Source organism: Heloderma suspectum, chromosome 10 (assembly GCF_057233095.1).
Source record: "Heloderma suspectum isolate Gila_16-S chromosome 10, 16-S_ref, whole genome shotgun sequence".
NCBI lineage: Eukaryota > Metazoa > Chordata > Lepidosauria > Squamata > Helodermatidae > Heloderma > Heloderma suspectum.
The window spans coordinates 33,019,466-33,043,367 of NC_139467.1; the positions used below are offsets into that span (position 1 = coordinate 33,019,466).

At 46.0% G+C, this 23,902-nt stretch overlaps 1 protein-coding gene across 7 annotated transcripts in view; it reads left to right on the top strand.

The window, feature by feature from the left end:
• Window positions 1-23,902, top strand: part of TRIM63 (tripartite motif containing 63) — a 48,327-nt gene that overhangs the window by 16,655 nt on the left and 7,770 nt on the right. For 4 of the 7 annotated variants that reach the window (XM_084815817.1, XM_084815811.1, XM_084815814.1 and 1 more), the window contains 3 exons: window positions 10,096-14,875; window positions 19,293-19,462; window positions 21,083-21,251. In XM_084815817.1, the coding sequence (XP_084671943.1) occupies window positions 14,717-14,875; window positions 19,293-19,462; window positions 21,083-21,251 (498 nt within the window). In that variant the 5' untranslated portion in view covers window positions 10,096-14,716. The remainder of the gene's footprint in view (window positions 1-10,095; window positions 14,876-19,292; window positions 19,463-21,082; window positions 21,252-23,902) is intronic. The other 3 variants (XM_084815815.1, XM_084815813.1, XM_084815816.1) reach the window with 2 other exon arrangements.

Consider the following 23,902-nt stretch of genomic DNA (forward strand, 5'->3'; position numbering starts at 1 on the left):
AAGATGGGACACTTTTGATTTCCATGCAAATCATTGACTCAGAAAATATTCACCTTGGCCAATCTTTAACCCCAAGCAGAGGTGATGATTTTCACCAGATTAATCATTCCGTTCAGAATGCTATGGTGTAAGCCCTGGCTGAATAGCTGAGCTAGGCCACATCTGGGACATCCCCCGCCAGCAGTGACGGTGCTCCAGAGCATGGTGGTCATTTTGTCCTCACGTGCTACTGAGCAATACCTGAAATTTCCAGTGGTTGGGAGTGCAAATTCTTCCATTCCTCTAGGGCTGGCAGAATGGAGTCAAAGCACAGCAGAGGTATAGTGATGTAGGAAACTGCCGTAGACCAGGTCAGACTATTTTGACTATTTAGCCCAGAATTATCTGCAGATCAGAAGCAGGAGAGGTGTCTGTCTGTCTGTCTGTCTGTCTGTCTATCTATCTATCTATCTATCTATCTATCTATCTATCTATCTATCTATCTATCTATCTTACATCACCTGCTACCTGATTCTTTTCTAAAGTGGAGAAGCCAGGGATTGAACTGGGGACCTTGTGAATACGAAGCATGTGCTCTACCCGCTGAGCTGCAGTCCATCCCTCCGCCCCATGCACAATATGAGGATGTAGGATATAAGCAAGGGCTGTCTATCCAGCGGCTGAGGGGAAAGCATTAAGCTGTGGCTAGGTCATTTTGCAGGGCTTCTTCCCCCAGCTCTGGCAAAATGAAGGCAAGGTGAAGGTGCATTTGGTGTGGGAGATATAGGCTGTGGGATTATCCTATGATCCACTGGTCATTCCTGCGTCCCTTCCTCCCCGTCCTCTACCTGTGGGGGAATAAGGTTTAAGGTACAATCCTATGCAGGTTTAGACAGAAAAAAATCCTACATCTCCCAACATTCCCCACCCAGCATGGCCGGCTAGGATATGCTGGGAGTTGTAGGACTTTTTTTTCTGTCTAAACATGCATAGAATTGCACCCTCAGGTTGCAATCCATTCAAAGCAGGCTTACCTGGGAGCTAGCCTCCCTGAACACTTGGAATTACCTCCAAGTAAATATATCTTGAATTGTGCGGTATAGCAGCAGTATATGCACACACTGGCTGGGGCATGCTGGGAGTTGTAGGACTTTTTTCTGTCTAAATATGCATAGGATCGTTCCCTTACGGTACTAACTTGTAGGGCGGCCATATGTCCTACTTTACAGTGGATGGCCCACTGTCTGAAGAGCTCTCACAGGATAGTCCTCTATTTGAAGATGATGCCTATTTGAAGGGATATCCAGTCTGAGTCCCGTTTAAAGATTAAAAAAAGAAGAAGAAAAAGCCTAAGAAGGAAGAACAAAATAAGAACATAAGAAGAGCCCTGCTGGATCAGACCAAGGGTCCATCTAGTCCAGCATTCTGTTCACACAGTGGCCAACCAGATGCCCCAGTGGGAAGCCCACAAGCAGGACATGAGCGCAACAGCACCCTCCCGCCCACGTACCCCAGCAACTGGTGTATATAAGCACAGTTCTCCAATACTGGAGGTAGCATATAGCCATCAGAACTAGTAGCCATTGGGCACATGAGCAGCTGTTTGCATCATCATCTTCATTATTAACCATAATTTCTATAAGTTAAAGCAGGGCAATCAAAGACCAGTAGAAAAGGTTGACGTCATGTGGCGGCAGCAGCTGTGCGTCGTCTTCTCACTCACCCCTGCTGCTTCCATGCATGGCTCCTTTATTCCAATTACATTCCAAGGGCAGGCTGAGTCCAGCCTGGTGTTTAATAACTTGACTGGTCGCCAGAAGTGACAAGGAATCCCATGCAGACAGGTGAGCTGGCGGGCAAGGGACGGATCTCTCTGTCCCTCCTTTGTCAGTCAACTTGGAGCTTGTCTACACAAGGCTGTTAATCACTGTATCTACTTTCGGTTTCGTTGCAGAATTGAGATTCGAGCTCTACACAAAGAGCTTTTCCTTTCCTGCTTTTCCACGACATAACCTCTAGGTGGTGCTGTGCTATAGCAGAATAGTACAAATACACAAGTAAGAAAATATCTTTTCTTTCACTTGCAGAAATAATACCCCATTTTTCCCACTCCAACCCCGCCCCCCCCCCCTGGGAAAGTGGTCTGAAAAAACAGAAGCAAAACTGGAGTATTGTGATGACATCTAAAGAAGCTGCAACCATGAGTAAGGAATCAGGAGCGCATAATAAATGCCTCACATAGAGAAGCTCTCAGTTTCTGTGCTGGCTGTGGAGGAAGGGAGCCTATTCACTGTCTCCATTCCTCCTCTGTCATCCCATTTGGTAGAAGGCAGGTTTTGTTTTTTGTTCTTTATACTAGCCAGCTAATAGGCTAGCATCCTGCATTTTCAGACTTCTAGCCTCTTAGCAAGCTTGTCAAAAAGCCAACACCAAAACCCCAGGCTACTAACTTTTGTTGGTTTATTTATTTGAGTGAAGTGAGCGCATTGTACCTGTCAACACCAGCTTTGACCACAAAGTTTTAGCCACTAGAACTCTGCCCCCTTTCCCATCTGAGTCTGCCAAATTCCACTGTCCCTCCTCCTCCTTTTGGCTTTGCCCAGGTACCAACATTAAAATCAAAACCTTCAGACAATCTGCCTGCCCTCATGCTCCACACTAATGACTGCATGATGCCTTTAAACCAGGGGTGGGTAGATTTCAGGCTTGCAGGATCTATGTTGTTTTTCCTAGAAACCCAAGACCCACCAATGGGAGCCTGGTGCAAAAGACATACACCTAAAACAGCCTCCCCCTGAACCTGGTATCCTCCAGATGTATGAGACTACAACTCCCATTACCCATTGGTCATGCTAGCTGGGGACAATGGGAGCTGTAGTCCAACACCTCTGGAAGGCACCAAGTTGGGGACAGCTGACTTAGAAGAGTGAAAGAATTCTAAGACCAAGGTTTGGGGGGGGGGTGTTTTTTGTTTTGGTACTAGGCCTGAATGGAACTCGCAGTCTTTCCACCCAAAAATCCACTCCAGGTTACCCCAGGCTTTCGTCATTTCAGCAGTATGTGGTGGAAACCATTTTGTTGGTGGTATTATTAAAAAATTGGGAGTCAGAAACCCTTGATACTCCACTGCAAATCAGCCAGAGATCTACCAGTAGGTCTGGATCTGGTGGATCTACCCACGCCTGCTTCAAACACCAGCACTTCTGGAAATTCAACAGCCTGTCCAATGAGAAGGGTAGCCCTGTGAAAATGTATGTATATGCAAGTACACACACACACACTGAGAGTGCAATGCTTGCATCTCAAGAGGACTGCAGACGCTGGTCTTCTCTGAGCTCTATTTTTGGCCACCTCCTCTCTAACCCCTTAAAGGCCTCCTCTCCACCCCTGTCTCTCCACTGATGGGTTTTGCAGGGAGCAGAGCAGCAGCTGGGTCAAAATTAGCAGCTTTACTTTTATCTGAACCTGCTGTCCAGTGCTAGGGGCCGTTACTAGGCGGAGTTTCTTTTATTAACACTTCTGCCCCGGAGACAGCTGGCCAAGCCTGCAGGAGCTGCTTCTAGAAAGAGAAAGAAAACAGCTCTGTGTCTCTGGGGCTTGCTCTACATTTCATCCTTGTATGTCTTCTTTTTTTTAATGGAGGATTTAGCAATACTGATTATAACAGGGATGGGCAGATAGGTCAAGGCCATTCCTGAAGATGTCCTCCTTTGCCCACCTCCAAGTCTGTTCCATGCCACTTCAATGCTGATCGTTGTTTTCTTACAGAAAAGAAATCTATATGTATTTGTGTGTGCATTTTTCCAATGGACGCATTAATGCCCCCATTGATTAAAGTGTGTTTGTGCACGTTTTAGAAATGCACACAGTGTTTTTGCACATTTTTAAAATTTGTGCATGTTGTCGGATGCCTTTTTCACAGAATCAGAGAATAGTAGGGTTGGAAGGGGCCTACAAGACCATTGAGTCCAACCCCTTGCTCCATGCAGGAATCCAAGGCAGAGCATCCCTGATTTCAAAGAAGAGTTGGGATCCGGAAGAGTCTGGGAAAGGCTCAGTGCAGCTGATGCAGGACTGCCAGTCATCATCCGGGGGAACTGCCATGCCCCCCACTCCCAGCTTTGCATGGCAGGCGCAGAGGACGCCGGGTGCCCCTTGCCAGCCATCTCCTTTCACCTGGAGGCCGGGAAACTGGAACAGAGTGTCTGCTCGTGGGAGTCGTCCAGCAACCTGCTTCTTTCATAGAACCCCTTAAGCCCTGAAATATACAGATTTCTGACAGAGTATTACATCCGTTTTAGCATTCTGTTCTGGAAGGTACCAATTGGATAAATCCATTAAAAAAAACTCAGTGGAGTTAATTTCTCACCCATCCCGACTTGTAAATGCTATGGGGATTCGTCAACACAAAGAGTATATCCATTTGCTCTCCCTGCATTGCTGTCACAATTTAAAGAATGGAGCCACCGCCTGCATCTGCCACATCTAATTCAATCTTCTTTGCCATCATCCCAACATAGTCAAAATTTTAAAATAGTCCATATTTGCAGATGGGAAAATCGAGGCTTAACGTATGACGTGGGGAAGGGGTGAAATGTAGTAAGGATTGTACACCAAGAGAAGGGCTGTAGCTCATTGGTAGAGCACCTGCTTTGCATGCAGAAGGTCTCCGGTTCAATCTCCAACTTGTCCAGGTAGGGCTGGTAAAGACTCTTGTCTGGAACCCTGGAGAACAGCTGCCTGACAGTGTCAACAATATTGGGTTAGGTGCATCAGTGGTCTGAAACAGTATAACAGCTGAGGCTGCAGTCCTAAATGCCCTCACTAGGGAGTAAGTCCAACTGAGCAGGCAAACGGTTGTGCTGTGGCTGTGAATAAGGGCTGAAACTAAAAGGGAATCCCAGATAAGAGCATAAGAAGAGTTCAGGCCAATGGTGGCTGGTGGCTCCAATGTCAGTGGGGCGGTAAATCCGCCCTGGGTTTCAGTCAGAACTCTAAAGAACTCTATCCAAGGCTCGGCACCTTGGATAGCTCCTTTAGAGTTCCAACTGGTTATGACTGGAACCAGGAGTGGATTCACCACCCCACTGACATTGGAGCCACCAGCCTCCACTGGTTCAGGCCAAAGTTTATTCAGGCAAAAGGACCATCTGACCCAGCATCATGTTTCCAATAGTGGTCAGCCAGATGCTGTACATGGAGGCAACAGCCCTCCTGTGATGTTTGGTTATTTATTTACAAGATTTCTATATGGCTCTATATCTAACAAGATTCTTGAGTGGTAAAGAATAAAAAAAAGGGGGGGGGAAGCATCAAAATACATAATGAAAATCTTTTATATTTCCTCCTATAACCCAGTATACTACATCCAGTGGAGGCTGGTGGCTCTGATTTTCGGTGGGGCTGTAAATCCATTCTGGGTTTTAGTCAGTCCCAGCCAGAACTCTAAAGGAGCTATCCAAAGTGCTGAACCCTATCCTCAAAATGGGTTCAACACCTTGGATAGCTCCGAGTTCTGGCTGGGACTGACTAAAACCCAGAATGGATTTATAGCCCCACCGAAAATCAGAGCCACCAGCCTCCACTGACTACATCCGGAGTCAGAGGATCCCTGTAGCTATCATGGCTGGTAGAACCTCCAAATGCAGGGGCAATATACCACTGAGAGCTTCTTCAAAAAGATATCCATTAGACAGGTGACAATCCAAAGCCCAACACCCCGCTCCAAGTCTGGAATGCCAGGTGGTGGCCTGAGTTGCCTTCTTGTCCAGCCATGTCTGTAGCCTGTCCAACTTGCTTGCATGACCCTCGGTCTCTTACTGTAGTTTCTCTTCATTGTCTTGACCGCTGTTCCAGCGCATCTTCGATACTGTCATCAACAATGTCCCTCACTGGCTTGCCTTCCCAGGTTGGGAAAGATTTGTCAATGAAACGAAAAGGCTGCACCTTTGCTGGGATGTCCCCTGCATATACCTCGACTTTGAGGGGTCACTGGTGTCACCAGAGAGTGACCCAAAAGTACAGTATCAGTGGGGGGGGGGGATACACAATCCACCCAGCTGTTGTTTTGGCTGGACGTTTTCCCATCCCCTCTCTCCACAGGCATCAGATTTGTCAGCTGAGATTCATGACTCCTCACTCAGAGGGATGTCTCTGGTTCATTCTGACAAGTTGCAAGAGGGTGTTTGAGCGATATGCTATTGTTGGTGGCACGCCCAGCGAGTCCACATCCCTCATGCTCAAGGCCTAATTAGAAGTGACGCAGGAGCACATGGAGTGTCTTTTGACTGATTTTGTTGTGATGTCAATGCAGCCATGTTGGGGGGCGCTTCATATGAGGCAGGGCGGGAATAGTGTATGTAGCCCTTTACTTGTGGGCCCTTTTCCTGGTCAAAAGGAATTAAGAAAAAGTGATGCTACCAAACTGCAAAAATAGTCTATTCAAAAGTCAAATCTAGTAGGTTAGTAATTCCTGAATGTAGAACAAGTCCTGACTAATGCAACGACTTTTGACATTTTCAGAATTCAAACCAAGATTGGTTACAAGTTAATTTATATTTCCTGTGCCTCTTGGGTCTACCAAACTTCCACATATCTGTGCATGCTGTTATTTGTTGCTGTAACCCATCCTTCCCCAACTTGGTGCCTTTGAGATGTGTTGGAGGACAATTCCCATCATCCCCACCCAGCTTGAAAATTGTCATCCAACATATCTGGAGGGCACCAGGTTGGGTAAGGTTGTTGTAGCCGTTTATTTTCTGAATTAAATGAAAAGTCCCCTTTCCATGCATATCCGCATGGAATTATTTTACTTTAACCCTTTAGTTCTTTCTTTCAATCAATCAATCAATCAATCTTTATTTGCTTAAAATCAAAAGTCATCACAAAACAGGAGAGAAAGAGAACCCCCAAATTTATTTACTTATTTATTGCATTTATATCCCATTTCTTTTCCTCTTGCAAGGAACCCAAGGCAGCTTACATTATCCTCCTCCTCTCCATTTTATCCTCACAATAACAACCCTGTGGGGTAGGTTGGGCTGAGAGTCTGTGACTGGCCCAAAGTCACCCAGTGAGCTTCCATGGCTGAGTGGGGACTAGAACCCGGATCTTCCGGGTCCCAGTCCAAAACTTCCACCACTACACCATGCTGGTGTAGTGGTGTAGTGATACACCACCACAAATCCGCAACAAAGGATCAAATCAGATCATCACCACTAATCAATATGATTACACAATTCCATCTAGTTTTAAAAGCAGTCATTGCAAATAATAAAATTTGCTGAGTAACATATTTGTTCTGATCAGCCAAAAGCATACACATTTTCTCAAAATCTGACATCTCAGGACAATGGGCAGTGCAGCAAATAGACAGATATCTTCCACCTCCACCAGGAACCCCAGACACAAAGATGTTGGTACCATGGAACTTTAAGGAACCTTCCTTCCATACAAGCAGTAGGCACGGTTTAAGAGAACAGCCGATCAGAGAAGGGTGTGTTGTGACACATGGAGTGGAAAAGAACACCATAAAAAGTATGCTGTGTTCCCAAGATGCACTTGGGGGATGTGCATTTGCAAAAATTTGAAGATACCTTGAAATCTTGTAATAATGGAGAACATCCATCCAAGTTTATACTGTTGGGTTTGTAACTCAACACACTAGGAATCATGATGGGACCAGATAGCCCATCATCACTAATAAGAGGAGCCCTGCTGGATCAGACCAAAGGCCTGTCTAGTCCAGCATTCTATGCTCACAGTGGCCGACCAGATGCCTATGGGAAGCCCACAAGCAGGACATGAGTGTAACAGCATCCTCTTCCTTGCATCTCCAGCAACTGGTATTTAGAATATGCTACCTCTGATGCTGAAGCATATCGCCATCATGACTGGTAGCCATGGATAGACCTCTCCTCCTCTTCCTCCTCTTCCATGAATTTGTCTAATGCCCTTTGAAATCCTTCTAAGCATCCCCACATCTTGTGGCAGCAAATTCCATAAATGTCCTCCACACATTGTGCAAAGACATGTGGCCTTTTGTCCATCCTGAATCTCTTTGGATGTCGCTGAGTTCTTCTAGTATTACGAGAGATGGAGAACATTTCTCTCCTTTATCCACTTTTTAAAATCACCTACTGAAGTCTGAAGCTGCTTTTATCTGGTACTTTTCCTGCTACAGCTAGGAAAACAACTGGGAGGGGCAATTTTGATTTGGAAAACAGCCCACAGGTTTCCAAACGTTAAATCAGCCTTCCCCAATTGGGCACCCTCCAGATGTGTTGGACTACAACTCCCATCATCCCTAGCTAGTCTGCTCAAGGTATGCTGCCTGGGGATGATGGAAATGGAGTACAACCCATCTGGAAGGTACTTGGTTGGGGAAGGGCAAGTTAAATCTTTGGGTGGGGTGTGGGGCCATATCTTGATTCGAGTGCACATGAGTGTCCATCTATGTGTGGTCTCGTAATGTCAGTGTGGTCTTCCCTTCCACTTCTGCAGGTGCTAAATGGCTGCTGGCTGCTGAGTTTAAGTGTTATCTATCTATATAAGAGGCACAGTGAGATCCATTATGAGATATTAAGCATTTGAAAGAGTTCTTCTTCCCCACACTGCAAAGTAAACTGTCCATCACTTTAGTAATACACTAAATACACTTTAGTAATACACAGTTCAGAAGCTGGTGAAGGACAGAGAAAATTAACAGCAAGGGGAGAAGAGCTTTCCTCTTGTGTATAGCAGTGGGAGGGTACAAGCTCAGGCAGAGAGAGACCTCGATGAACTCGGAGGTGTTACAAGTACATAAGAACAGTCACATTTTCCTCTGTGATATGTTGGATGGGATGCCAGCAGACTAAGACTGCAATCCATTCAAAGCACACTTTGAGCAGGCCCCACTGAACACTGTAGTAATTACTTCCAAGTAAATATATTGCAATTGCGCTGTAAAGCTGGGATTCTGTGAACATTTACCTGGGAGTAAGCCCCATTGAACAGAGTGAGAATGAATACGGGTAACAAGAGGGAGGGAATGGTGGCTGTTTGTGAATCACCAAAAAAGCGGACAAAAAAGGACACCAATTTGCATAAAATTTGCCTAGTCTAATTTATATGTATAGATGCAAATGTACTATGCAGAACAGAAACGACCAAGTCCCCAATAACAGCTCAAAAGAAACACTCAAGGTGCAAGAGACCTAACAGAACAGCACGAGACCAATAAAATAGTTTTATACAGTGTTTATAAATAAAGTCCTTGATGGTATACAATCATATCAATTAATTTTATTCAATGTTTATAAATAAAGCACTTGATGGTAGACAAACAATCATACTAATGTCATAACAACCGTATCCATTATATCAGTCTACGGATCCCAGGCATATTCCCGTTTTGACTATACATCAGGAACTCCTATAGACAATTCTTAAGGTGTATAACACACTCTAATAACACATTCTAATAACTGATAGCATTGAAAGCTTGTTTCACTTCCTGAATAGATACATTTTTCAAGGGTTTACTGGTCAATAAGGCCTGAGGAAGACTATGTTCCTGAATAAGCCCCTGATGGAGACTTCTGATAAAGCACCACGGATAGCTCCTTTAGAGTTCTGACTGAAATCTGGAGCAGGTTCACTGCTCCGCAGACATCGGAGCCACCAGCCTCCACTGATTCTGAATAATATATGGGATTGTGCTGTAAGGCTGAAATTCTATGCACAGTCCCCTGACAGTTAAGTCCCATTGAACACAGCAGGACATACATTGAATAAAAATGCAGAAGATAGTACTGCAAATGGTTAGTGATTTTCACAAGGGGAAAGGAGATTTTTCCAGCCTGCATCAGCCAATCCATTCCTAGATTCCCACTGGCATTACAGAGTAGAGGTAATTTTACCCCCACACACACACTCCCCACTGGCTGGGGAGCCTTGGGTCTCCTTGCCATGTATTCAGTTTCTGCCCTGTCAAAGAACCGGGCTCCTCCCACTCGGGGATTTGAGGCGTGTCTTAGTTTGTTGGCATGGAATTGTAAACAGGGATGTTTTTGTTCTAGATCTTTTTCTGGAAACCTGAAGGACCCAGTGTAACCTCTTCCACTTATTTTTCAGGGAAATCAGCTGTCCCTCTCTGAAATATTTGGGGATGTTCCACTCCCTCTTGCTTATTGTGAGATCTCTCTACTGGGACTCATGGATCGACCTCGGTAAATATGTACCAGCAAATTGCTCTTGAAGTTGAGTAATAGGCATGTCTGCTTTTTCCAAGGCTCTTTGTTGTTGCCTCAGTGCTCTTGCCCTGAGGTAACGACGCCTCAGGCCTTGGCCTCAGCCATTTTGGTTCCTCAGGTGGGTTGTCCAAATGGTGACACACATCCCGGCACCCCATCAACATGGGGCACAATCCTTTCCCCTTACAAACATCCTTGAACTGAATCTTTTGCAGCTCCAATCTTTTGCACAACAAGCGGAGTTCTGTCAATGGAGCTGCATCACCTTAGCTCATGATAGGGATCACTTTGGCCAGCTGGCTCTAATTTGGTAGTACCTTTTCAGCCTTTTAAAAGCTCTGCCATACAGGATTGGCCCGTGATGTTTTGGCACATGTGGTAGAAATTCAAAGGTCATCCCCATTGGACCACCCGTAATTACTTTCAAAACTGGGCACAGCCAATGGACCAATTTGGACATCACAGTAGTTCCCAACCTAGAAGGGCAGCAGGGGGGGAGGGGTAACTTAGAATGTGTTGTACTACAATTCCCACCATCCCCAACCAGCCTGGCCAATGGCCAGGGTTGATAGGAGTTAGCGTCCAACAACATCTGGGAACCACTGTGCTAAACCATAGTTTAGCATGCTGAGAATGAGCTGCTGCAATCCTTAGGCTTGCAAGCTCCCTTTCCTCCTCCAGCATGGCTGTGAGGTGTTTGGAAGCTTTTGCTTCCATTTTTTATTAACCACGGCTTACCATGTCATCCAAAGACAACAAACTGTAATTAACCTTAACTGTGGTTTGTTGAAACAAGCAGCCTTCAAGCCATAGTTTATGAAGCTGGCTAGTTTCAATAAACCACAGTTAACATTAAACCATAGTTTAGGGTGCAGATGACATGCTAAACTGTGGTTAATTGAAACCAGAAGTTAAAGCTTCCAGCCTCCTCCTTGTGCCCATGCCGTTAAAACATAAACATCTGAATGTCAACATGCATAGTGGCCATGTTTCCTCTTTTACGGACAATTGTCCTCTATTTGAAGGGCTATCCTGTCCAATTCTGGTTTACAGATCAAGAACCATCAGAACTCTTGACCATTCACAGTTAGCACCTGGGCAGCAGATAGAACAGGCAGGTACACAGGTCAGCTGGTCACAGTCTTCCACTCCATGGCAAGATGTGCTATATTTCTGTTTAAATAATAATAATAATTTCTAAATGTACATCTATACATATAAATTAGCATATGCGGGTTTTATGGAAATTGGTGTCCTCTTCTGTCATTTTTTGGGGTGATGCATTTCCTCTAGCAGAGGACACATGGCCACCCTATTCCTCCCTCCCTCCCACGCTCACCCACCCCCAGCTACTGTGGGGATGGCAGCTAAGCTCAGAAGGAATAAGGAAGTCTGAGGAGAATGGCAGCTGACATCACTGTCCCTGCTAATTAAAGAGTCCCAGTGCTTCACCCTGTGAGCCCTGGCTCCACTACACCACTGGTCGATGGGGTGCAGGAGGAGTTAAGCAAACTTAACTGGGTTAGTCTCTGCTGGATGCAACATGATTTTAGGATGCAGAGGCTCCTGGGACAAAGAAACAACAATGGCTGTTCCCCCCACCCTCCTTATTGTGAAAATTGTATTTTTCATGGGAACTGGCCACCCCAGGTTCAAAGAGCAGCTTTGGTCATGATTAGAAGCATGGACACAGGGATCCATGAGTGCCTGGTGTTCCACTTTTTGGTCTTCCACAGTAACGTCCATTGAGAAGAAGCACACATTTACGCATCTTCCCCAGCTCATGTTTGGAGTATCATAGCAGAAGAAGGGAGTATCATAGCAGAAAAGGGGACAAAGGAGGATGCACATTTGTATAACATTTGTATGTACTGATTTATATGTATAGATGCACATTTAGAAATAACGGCTATAATTTAAATAGAAATACAATAAATCCCACCAGGGGACCTGTGTGCCTATTTACTCTTTTGTCCAGGTGCTTAGTCTTGATGCACAACTTTGAGGCTCTTTCTACTCTCACTTCTTAGGTTTCTTTATGTCTAAGGGCATAATCCCTTGAAAGTTTAGACAGAAAAAAAGTCATTTTTTCTGGCTGCGGAATGCTGGGAATTGTAGGACTTTCCCCCCCTCTAATCATGCATAGGATTGTGCCTTAAACCAGACTTGGACTGCTGTTCCCATAGAGGACCGGCCTCCGATAGACCTTCAAATAAAGGACTGACCTTTTAAAGAAGGACACATCCCCCCCCCCCAGTGGAAGTGTAAAAATGAGAAGTATGAAACACTCTTGCCCCTGTTTGTTGGTGCACCTTGACAAAGTCCAGACAATCCTTCAGATAGCAAACTTGCTAGTGTTTACATGAGGCCTATTCAGTGTGATCTCAGGGCAGGTTCACTGGGTGACTTTGGACCAGTCATGCACTACTTCTCATCCTAACCTCCCTACCGCACAGGGTTGTTGTGAGGATAAAGTGGGTGGGGGAGGAGAACCATGCATGTTGCCTCAAGCTCCTTGGAGAGGAAACGGGATATAAATGCAATAACTAACTAACTAACTAACTAACTAACTGAAGCAAACTTGGGCCTGGATGAGAGACTGCTTGTAAGTGGAAGGGCCATAGTTCAGTGTTAGAGCACCTGCTTTGTATGCAGAAGTGCCCAGGTTCAATCCCTCCCATCTCCAGGTAGGTCTGGGAAAGACACCTGTTCAAACCCCTGGAGAACCACTGCCCATCAATGTAGGCAATACTGGACTGATGGTCTTGACTGGTATAAGGCAGTATCCTATGTACATAACCCTTTGGATGCCACTTTCCGTTTGCCTTGAGAAATTTAGGCAAATGCAGTCCACCAACTTTGTATGGTGCTCCACTGCATATGGTGGCCATATGTGCTCTTTTACAGAGCACAGTCTTCAGTCTGAAAGGCTGCCAGAGGACTTCTTCACACATTGCATAGTTAAACTATGAAATTTGTTACCACAAGACATAGTGATGGCCATCAATTTGGATGGCTTTAAAAGGGGGCTACAGAAATTCCTGGAGAATGCCATCCATGGCTACTAGTCCTGATGGCTCTTTGCTACCTCCAGTACCAGAGACAGTAGGCCTATGTACACCAGTTGCTGGGGAATGTGGGTGGGAGAGTGCTGTTGCACTTATGTCCTGTTTGTGAGTTTCCCATGGGCAGCTAGTTGGCCACTGTGTGAGCAAAGTGCTAGACTGGATGGACCCTTGGTCTGATCCAGCATGGCTCTTCTTATGTTCTTATGACTGCCCTCTGTTTGAAGGCATCCTCTATTTGAAGGGCTGCCCTGTCCAAGTCCAGTTTAAAGATTAAGAAACATTAGAACTGTTGCCTATTCGCAGGTAGCACCTGGACAGCAGGTTGCCCATCCACAAGTAGCACCTGAACTGCAGGTAGCACCTGTACTGCAGGTAGCACCTGTCCAAGTAGCACCTGGACAGCACCTGGACAGGCAGGTACACAGGTCGCCTGGTCACAGTCTTCCACACCACAGCCAGATATACCATATTTCTATTTCAATCACAATAATTATTTGCGGAACTTGCATCTCTACACGTACATTAACATATGCACATTTTTATGCAAATGCGGGCCCTCTTTTGGGGTGATGCATTTCCTGTCTTTGGGGGGGGGGGGCGATTCATAAGTGGATGCCCTAAATCAAATGGTAAATCTGTCGAGAAGTCTGTTTTGATTGCCTGCTTGGAACTGTGAAAACGAGGCCTCCAGTACCTGGCAGGCCAGGATGTCCAACTGATTGGCTGTACTGAGGCTGGTGGGCCACAGATTCTACAGGTCTGCCCTGGGCGGATACACAAATCAGAGAACAAAGAGTGTCTGACTTGCGATGCTGGGGCAAAGTGGCTGTGAGACATGAAGAGTCACCCCTTGGAAGAGGACAGCAGCCCATGCTGGAAATAGCAAACAATTTTGTTGAGTGGTTTAGAGTTTAACCCTTGGTTTTATGGACGCAAGAGGGGGACAGAGGAAGGCTCATGTTGCTTGTTTAACTCCCTGAAAAGTGTGACCCGTTTACACAACCGCAGCTCCAGTTTCTTTGTCCCAAAAGACACTGGGGGTATGAGGGAGAAAAATAATATTCATCCCTGGAAGTCGACTTCCCAACCTTCGAACACGTTGTCCCCTCAGCCTTGTTTACAGACCTCTCTCTGGAGGGACGATTGCTCACCCCCTCACCCACACCCCTCCATGTGACAGCATGTCATCCTTTAGGAAACACGACCCTCTTCCCAACTGATTCTGCCAGCCAAAGCACATGTGACTCTCCGAGATAAACTATAAATAGACAAGAGGCAGACAAAGTGCAGAAACCCAAAGGCTTCGCTTTCAGAGTCGACGCACGACGCACCATTCTAGAAGAGCCCAGGTGTGGTCTGCCCCAGAAGAAGACCGTACCACATTTCCTGTGGAGTCTCCACTAAGGATTTAATTGGGAAGCGCCAAACAGAACAATGGATTACCAGTCGAGCATCATCCGGGACTCTAACCCGATGGAGAATTTGGAGAAGCAGTTGATCTGCCCCATATGCCTGGAGATGTTCACCAAACCCGTGGTGATCTTACCCTGCCAGCATAACCTCTGCAGGAAATGCGCCAGTGACGTCTTCCAGGTCAGTATGTGCCCTAACGTTGTCCAAGGTGGGTAGCGGTGTGGGCATGATTTGAATGCTCTGCATTTGATAAGAACCAAGCTGCTAATGCTGGGCTGCTGCTTCGAGAGAGCTGGGGGGCTACGTGGGGGAAACAGGTGGAATGGCAGCAGGTGACCAGCCAGATGAAAGAGGAAGGGTATTTTCACAATGGTCCAAATCAGCTTTCCCTTAAAGCCATCTGCAATGGAAGTGTAAATGGTTTTCAGCCAGTCCTTTGCCTGTGTATTCAAAAGCAAGTCCCACTGAGTTCAATGGGACTTCCTCCCAAGAATGTGCACATATGGCAGCAATCTTTGCCTTATGCACTTGTAAGCTTGCTTAGGCTAATAACAAGAGATCATATAGTGAGCTTATATAGTGAACCGTGGTCTCCATCACAGTGTTATCTACTGCTCTCTATCCCCACCTCCCAATTCTCTGAACACCCCTCACTCCCAGAATGCACTTCTGTCATTTTCATGTTGAAACCAAAATGCATTTCCACCCGATCTTAGTGCTGGAATCTTGGGATTTCCAGAGGGGGAGCCAGGGACACCTATTGCAGCCAAACCAACAAAGAATCTTGTCGCACCTTGAAGACTGAACACATTTATTCTGGCACCAGCTCTCTTGGACGGGAAGAAGTGGGATCTAGTCCATGAAAGTTATGTCAGAATAAACGTATTGGTCTTTAAGGTGCCACAAGACCCTTTGAGGTTTCCAGGAATTAATGAAGTAAGCATCCATCTCTGGCTACTGGCAACCACCACAGCTACAGTTCAGTGTTCTTTTACGTCACTGAAGAGAATGGCTATGTTCTGAAATACGTTGCCTTCTGCCTGATCATGTGAATGAACTCAGAAATATATGAGTGCCACTTATCACCAAAAATGGGGACAAAAGGAGGCACAGGTTTGCATAAAAGTTACAGGTACAGATGCAAATTTAGAAATACTTACTATAATTTGAACAGAAATACAATACACCTCATCTTAGCAGAGAAGACAGTGACCAGAAGACCTGGCTGTCTGTGGCTCAGTTTATGGTTCATATGCTAACTGTTGATTGACAACTTCAAGGCCAGTGCTGCTCTTGCTTCTGAGGAGTATTTATCTTTAAACCAGACTTGGAGGAGACAGCCCATCAAATAGAGGATGCCTTCAAACAGAGGTCTGTCCTCTGTAAAGCAAGAGACACGTGGCCACCCTAAAGAAGCAATGGAAAATGAATGCACTGCATTTCAGGAACTTATTGGCATAGTTGTGGAAATTACAAGAAAACAAGTAGGGTGTAAATGTAACTGATTTTAATATTTAAGTCAAGTCTAATGAAATGGTCATGACTGTGAAATATTTTTCACTTTAAAAAAATATGGTACCATGCAGCCTGAGTTCGTGTTTGCCAAGTGTCTTATCCCCTTGCATATTCAAAGAAACACACGCACCAGATTTTGATTCCTGGGGAACACACTTGAATCAGCTCGCAAGAGAATCAGTTCCCTTCCCCAAAAGGCACTTTGGCTAGGAACCAGATGATAAGGGCACTGGTCCCTTAGTGCCTGTTCTACTTGTGACGCAGCCTTCCCAAACGATGTTGACAGTTGTTGCTGGATCTCCAAGGCAACAAAATAAGGAGAGACAGGAAGGAAAGCCCAGGGGTAGAGATGAGAAATTGGCTTCTGTTTGCTGGAAGAGAGATCGACGTTTTCCAAAGGTCTTATAGTTTGGCAGGCAATTGGGGGAAGCGGGAGGGAGTCAGGGTCAGTGGTGCCTGTTGAAAGGGAAGCCAGACCTAACACTGATTGTTTATAACCAAGGGCTTCTTCTCACTTACACATTGTCACAAAGGAGGAAATGCATCACCCCCAAAGAGGACACACATTTCCATAAATACATCCTGTGTATAGATGCATATTTAGATGCAGTTTGAATTGCATTAAATTATAAATACAATACAGACCTCACCATAGTGGGGAAGACTTTGACCAGGTGACCTGTGTCTCAGTCTACTTGTTCATGTGCTAACAACTGAGGGGCAATTTCATGGCCCCTGCTGCTCTCCCTTCTTCTGGTTCTTTATCTGTAAATTGGACATGGAATGGGCAGCCCTTCCAGTAGGGGATGCCTTGAAATAATGTCCTCTGACGGCCCTTCAAGCAGAGGACTCTCCTCTGTAAAGGAGTGCATGGGGCCACCCTACTTCTCACAAGATGGCTTCCTCCAGACAGATATTGCTTCCGTCTAGGAAAACCCAGCCATGTGTGTACCATGCTGTGTGGAAAACACTTGCCATTTATTACATTTTTAAACAAACAAACAAACATGGGATTAATATCCTTGTGGAGGAGGAGAACCATCCCATGGGAAAACATACAGTTAAAAATATCAACAGGCAAGAGCTGGTGGTCTTTACGAGATGCACATCTTGGAAGCCAGCGAGTATCCGGTATGGACTTCTGACACTGAGTCCGGCCTGTTAAAACAAATAATACAGTCTCCTCAGGCAGCAGACCTGGGATTGGTTAATAGGTGGCAAATTGTCTCTTATGTATGTTTTTCCTAGGGACCATTTGCTAGGGAAGGAGATTTCTGAAGCATCCTTTCCCAACGTGGTGCCCTCCTGATGTGTTGGACTACAACTCCCAGCATCCCCTGGCCAGCCATGCTGGGAGTTGTAGTCCAACACATCTGCAGGGTACCAGGCTGGGGAAAGCTGGTCAAAAGCTAGGCTTTGACCAACACAAATTCATTGTTCTGGTTAATACCTGTAGGACAGGGATGCAGAACCTTAGGTGTGGGGGCCAAATCTGGCCCTCCAGGAGTCCCAGTCTGGTTCTCTGAGGCTCCTCAGAAGCCCCCGCCCCTTTCTCTGGCCCCACCCCCTTCCCCCCAACCACCAATCATTCATTTATTTATTTATTAAATTTATTAATCGCCCATCTGGCTGGTCACCCAGCCACTCTGGGTGATGTACAGCATATAATAAAACAGTTTAAACAATAACATTCTACAATAAAAACGTTTTCTAAAATACCCTTAGCTACCCCAAATGCCTGCCTGAACAACCACGTTTTTAATGCATGGCGGAAATTTGGTAGTTTCCCTGGTTTTGTGCCATTTTTCTCCTATTCTTAAAGACTTACTTCCTGGCACTAAGAGCTTTCAGCTAAAATATGCTGGTATTTGGGGTATTTTTAGCTTGCCCCTTTTGCCTTTGCCCACCCTCCACCCCACTGAAATGCAGCCCCCAAAAGCTTCTCCGAAATTAACTGAATGGTGTGCAAGACGGAAACAGACCTGTAATTCGAACGTAGTAGGATCGGTGCTCAGCTGTACACGGCAGCTAGCAGCCCGTTTCTATGTAGGCTTTGCTGAAACCCTTTGAAATCTGCACAGGATCCGGCTGACAGTTGATCAAGGGTTCAAGGGAACACCTTATCTCATGATCTCCTGAGGAGGCTGATTTGCAGAAGGCTAAGGATGGACAACAACAACAAAAAGGATGGACAAAAGAAAGTCCTTCACACCACACATGGAGTTCACACTGCAGCAAGATGGCCACTACAAATATAAATTAGTATATGCAGATTTTATGCAAATCTATTCCCTTATTTTCCTGTCTTGGTGATTCATCTCCCTTTTTTTTTTTTGGTGATGCTTAAGTTGACACCCTAATATGATAAGTTAAAATGGCACCTCCATACCCAGAGAGAGTCTACCTTCACATACTGTATCTACTAGGGAACAAATCTCACCACGCCTGCTTTTGTTGTTTCAGTAGCATTTGTCTGGCCACTGTTGGAAATGAAATCTCTCCTGAGCCAAGGTGGACTTTGGTCTCATCCAGCAAGGCTATTCTCATGTTCTTATGTCCATAAATTAGGGATACACAATCTTGTAAATGTACATTTCTTTTAAAAGATATATATTTTTCTGGATCTCTACTTCAGCTTCTCTCCCTAGGGCTGAGGGGCCATCTAAAAAGATGCGGAAACTACCCAAATAAAAATCAGACTGGATAATACGTACCAAATTAAAAGCTTAGTTTTAGCCACCAACATCCAGCCCTGAAAAAAGGGCTTGTTGTTCTAACAGGTCCCAAAAGAGGCTGGGGTCGGAGCATTTCTTTGGTTCGTTGATGTTGGCCAGTTTTCCAGTGACGAGCTCTCTGATACAGGTGCAAAGCACGCCGGGGGATTTCCAGTCCTATCAGAATGGACAACTATGAATCCCTCTTAAGAGGGCGCTGCTTGATGGATGATTCTAATGATACTTAAATAGCTGAGCTCTCATACTGCTGTTCCCAAGCTGAGAGGGTTAGGCGCTGGGGGGGTGGGGGGGTTGCATCTTGTCAAGATGACTGACCGTTGCCCTTACGTTGTTGATGGCATCTGTAGGCTGCTAACCCATACTGGCAAACGACCCGGGGAACCACCATATCAGGGGGGCGGTTCCGCTGTCCCTCCTGCCGCCATGAAGTCATCCTGGACCGTCACGGAGTCTACGGCCTCCAGAGGAATCTGTTGGTGGAGAATATAATTGATATCTACAAGCAGGAATATTCCAGGTTTGTGTGAACCGCTGTTTTCCTCTTGTCTTTTGAGGGAAGCATTCTTAGCCCCTGGGGCCAGGAGGAAGCAGTCTGTAATTAATGAATACATCTGGTTTCTTTTCCTTTGTCCCCAGTGGATTTTGCCCACCACCAAGATGGGAGTCCACAGTGTCAGGGAGGGTTGGCAATGACCGGGAGGGATGGAGGGAGCATGAAGAGAAAACCTTAGCACCTGCTAAACATCAAGGTCTGGGGAGGGGGATATACAGCTCCAAAAGGGGTCGTCTGCAAAGTTGAATAAAAAAAACAACAACCTGTTCTCCTCCAGAAATGTGGGACTTCTAATCCCATCATCCCCAATGGCGATGGGGATTATAGCTGGGGTGATAGGATTTGTAGTCCAACAACATCTGAGGACCCACATTTGGGAAAGGGTGATCTAGTGTTTCCAACACTGGCCAACCAAATATCAAGGTAAGGATCGGAGAATCTGTCAATTTCAGGTTCTCTGTTTGACATTTTCCAGTCATAACTTTGGTTCATCATGAACTTAAAATTTTCCCAATCTTGAGTTCAGTTCATCTTGAACTTTGGGAATACTTCTTTAAATGTTTGCATGAAAATTTGTACACATTCTTATGTGCATTTTTCCTAACACCTGTATTTTTGTATGCAATGTTGCCTAATATAGACATAGGTTTTCCTTATATAATGCATTTTCCATGTTATTTTCACTAATATACACTTTTTTGTGCACTTTTCCTCAATGTACACTTGCTTGTACCCATTTTTTTTAATGAGAGAACTCCATCACAAAATTCAGAGAAGTAAAAATTTCAGAGGATAACTGACTTTCAGTTTGCGAATTGATTAAAAAGTGCAAAAGGACAGGTTGAGGCTGCTGCAGTGGAAACGGACACACATACATGGATGAATCCATTTCCATTTGGGGACATGGGTGGCTTAGAGAGGTGTCTGAATATAGGAGAGGAGGTGTTGCTGATGAGACTTTGGGGGTGTCATCATAAGTCCTCTCCAGAAGGAAAAAAACTAGCGCTGGCTTCCCAAAATAAAATCAACGGGCTTGCATAGACCAAGCTAGCTTTTCGGACCCTTTGGCACACACAGAAGCAAGGTCTAAACATAACCTCGGTGGGGAGGTTAATATTAGAGATGAGGTGGAAGTCTGTCCAATTCCTACTGTAAGAAGAGAACAGTCTGGGCTCCATTACATTCACACCAAACCTGTCACACCTGTGATGACTCTGATGGAGTTGGGCTGTGTTTTATACCCACGCGCAAACTGATGAGGGGATGCTGATGATGAGAAAATAGGCCCCATTCACCTGAACAGTCGTGAATTCAGTGTAACGAACCCACACGTTAACTCCTGTTTCATTCTCTCTCACACACGGAGAGATTATGAAATGAGAAGAGGGCAGCCTTCCCCAAACTGGTGCCCTCCAGATGTGTTGGACTGGAAGTCCCATCATCCCTGTTGGGCATGCTGGCTGGGAATGATGGGACTTGCATCCAACACATCTGGGAGGCACCAGCTTGGGGGAGGCTGCTCTAACCACTCTGCTCCGCTGTATCCCTCAACGGCCCAATTTGCTTCTCTTGTGTTTTCTCCAGCCGGCCCCTGAAGAAGGGAAACCACCCAATGTGCAAGGAGCACGAAGACGAGAAGATCAATATCTACTGCTTAACCTGTGAGGTGCCCACCTGCTCCATGTGCAAAGTCTTTGGGGCTCACAAAGACTGCGAAGTGGCACCTCTCCAAAGCGTCTTTCAGGGACAAAAGGTACAAGCAAGACAAAGCCCCGCTGTTTGAGGACTTTGTATCCCACACCACACCACCTCCGTGAACTCTTTCCCATGTTGGCTGGTCTGCAGAGGAACTCCTAAGAATCTGCCATGGAAACTCTGCATGTTGTAGATCAGCTTTTCCCAACCAGCTGGACTACAGAATCCATCATCCTCACTATGCTGACTGTGGCTTGTGGGAGTTGTAGTCCCACACCCCGCTGCACGATTTGGATGATGGCAGCTGTAGTCTCCATTCATCCACCTTACGTTGGCTGTAGATGATGGGAGTTGTAGTCCCACACAGCTGGAGGGTGTCCGGCTGGGGGAGGCTGTTATGTGAAGGTTTCTGGGGCTTATTATATTCTGGGTGCACACGCTGCTCATGTGGCTGAGTCTGTTGGCCTTTCCTGTCCCCAAGCAGAACATGAGAAGGCACCCCCAAAACATACCTAACTCCGCCCCCCCCCCCCCCGGGACTGTACAGTAGAGGGGAAAATGGGCAGCATGGCAGTACAGGCAGTTTACCTGTAAACATTTTCAGGGTAGAAAGTATGTCCAGGTGCTACCTGTGGATGGGCAACTTTCAGGCCCTGCTCTCCCTTCTTAGGTTCTTTATTTTTCAAACAGACTGGGACTGACAGTCCTTCAAACAGAGGACACCTTCAAATAGAGGACTGTCCTCTGTAAAGTAGGACACCTGGCCACACCTGGCCACCCTGACCTGTAGCCAGTACTATTCCTCCAATCTGCTGTTGCTTCGGTGCAGTTTTTAAAACATGTAACAGGGCTGCTTGCTTCCTTTCTCCTTCACGTACGATCCCAATCACAGGATCATGTCCTGAGGAAGAGGATATGGCACCATGTCATCAAACAGACTTTGTTGTGTGACACTTTTGAGCGATGGCATGTGAAACCTGCTTACTTTACCCTTGCTCTGAATGGGTGTCAGGGAGGGAAGACATCCCCATCACCAAGGCAATCAGGCCAACACTTCCAGTTTTGCTATGATGTGGTGATTTTAGTGTCTGAGGGAGCACCGGGCCAGTTGTTTGGGCAACAGTGACTCCCACTGCAAACATTCTGCACCCTTTTTAAGCCCCCCCACCCAGGCAATTTGGAAAAAAAAAAAAAGTAAAGGTGAGGAAGCCTTTTTTCCTGGTGGCAAAAATATATGTGAAATTCAACTCTCATCAGTAGTGGTGCCTAAACTGTCTTCCGCAGTAGCTTTCCCACCATTTCTGATCTTCTCTGAGACGTCTCGGAGTTTCCGGGAGCCCAGTTTGAAAACCAACCCACTGCATTAGAGCCATAGAGGGCACATTATGAAACGTGGCACTTCACGGCAGGGCAAAGGGTTCCACTCCTTGACCTCAGAAGGGTTCACGCCTCTTGTCGCTTGGCAGTGGGGTCTCTGGGCATGAAGGAGCATCTCCCGTTTGGGCTGAGAGGCGATTGGAATCGTTCGGCTGCGCTGCACCTTTCAGGAATAGCCTCTCACCCCTAACACAGCCGGCATGAATACACAGATGACTCCAGCTCCCAAGCAGTCACTGGCAGGTTATATTTAGAGTCACTGAAGAGCCACGAAGCCCTCGGTGGTGATGGGGCCCCAGAAGGGCATTCATTCCCAGGGGAGCAGCTGCGAACAGGCCTGAGGGGTGGAGGTCTTTCCCCGAACATCTTGGATGGGCCCTTTCTCTGAACCTGGCTGTTGACGCAGCCATCAGTGATTCTTTGTGCCACCTCTGAAAAGGCAAAAAGCAGCAGAGAGGGAGTCCTTGCCACACTGTAATCACATTCGGATAGCCATGTGTCCTCTTTTTACAGAGGACTGTCCTCTATTTAAAGGCATCTGCTCTTTCAAAAGCTGCCCATTCCAATTCCAGTTTAAAGATAAAGGACCATCAGAACTGTTGCCTGTCCACAGTTAGCACCTGGACAGCAGACTGGACAGGCAGGCCCACAAGTCACCTGGTCACAGTCATCCGCACTATCGTGAGATGTACTGTATTTCTATTTAAATTATAATCATTTCTAAATTTGCATCCGTAGGTAAAAATGAGGACATGCACATTTTATGTGAATAGATGTCCTCTTTTGTTCTTTTCTGGTGATGCATTTCCTCTATTGGGGCGATTCATAAGTGGCCACCCTAAATCAAAAGAGATGCACATGTCCCACTACTCATCATCCAGTGGAGACTGGTGGTTCCAATGTCAGTGGGGCAGTGGATATGCTCCAGGTTTTAGTCAGAACCAGTCAGAACTCCAAGGTGCTTCCACTCCGTTAGAGTTCTGACTGGTTCTGACTGAAACCTGGAGAGGATTTCATGCCCCACTGACATCGGAGCCACCAGCCTGCACTGCCCCCACCGTCCAAGTGATGCATTGAATTAGGGCCAAGATCCAGTTGCCTTTTAACAATGTGGCTCAACTGGATCTGTGCACGTGTATGCAAGGTGTAAGTTGCCATACAGTGATAAGTGACTGCTCAATCGCTTTGCCACAATTCAGCTCACACATCTTTTGCCCCAAAACTATCAGAGAGCAGATTCAGCATTGATGTGATAAATGTGTGTTGAGCTCAGAGCCATGATCATGACAAAAGAATCACACCAAGGCCAGTTTGCACAAGCAGCCCATGCTG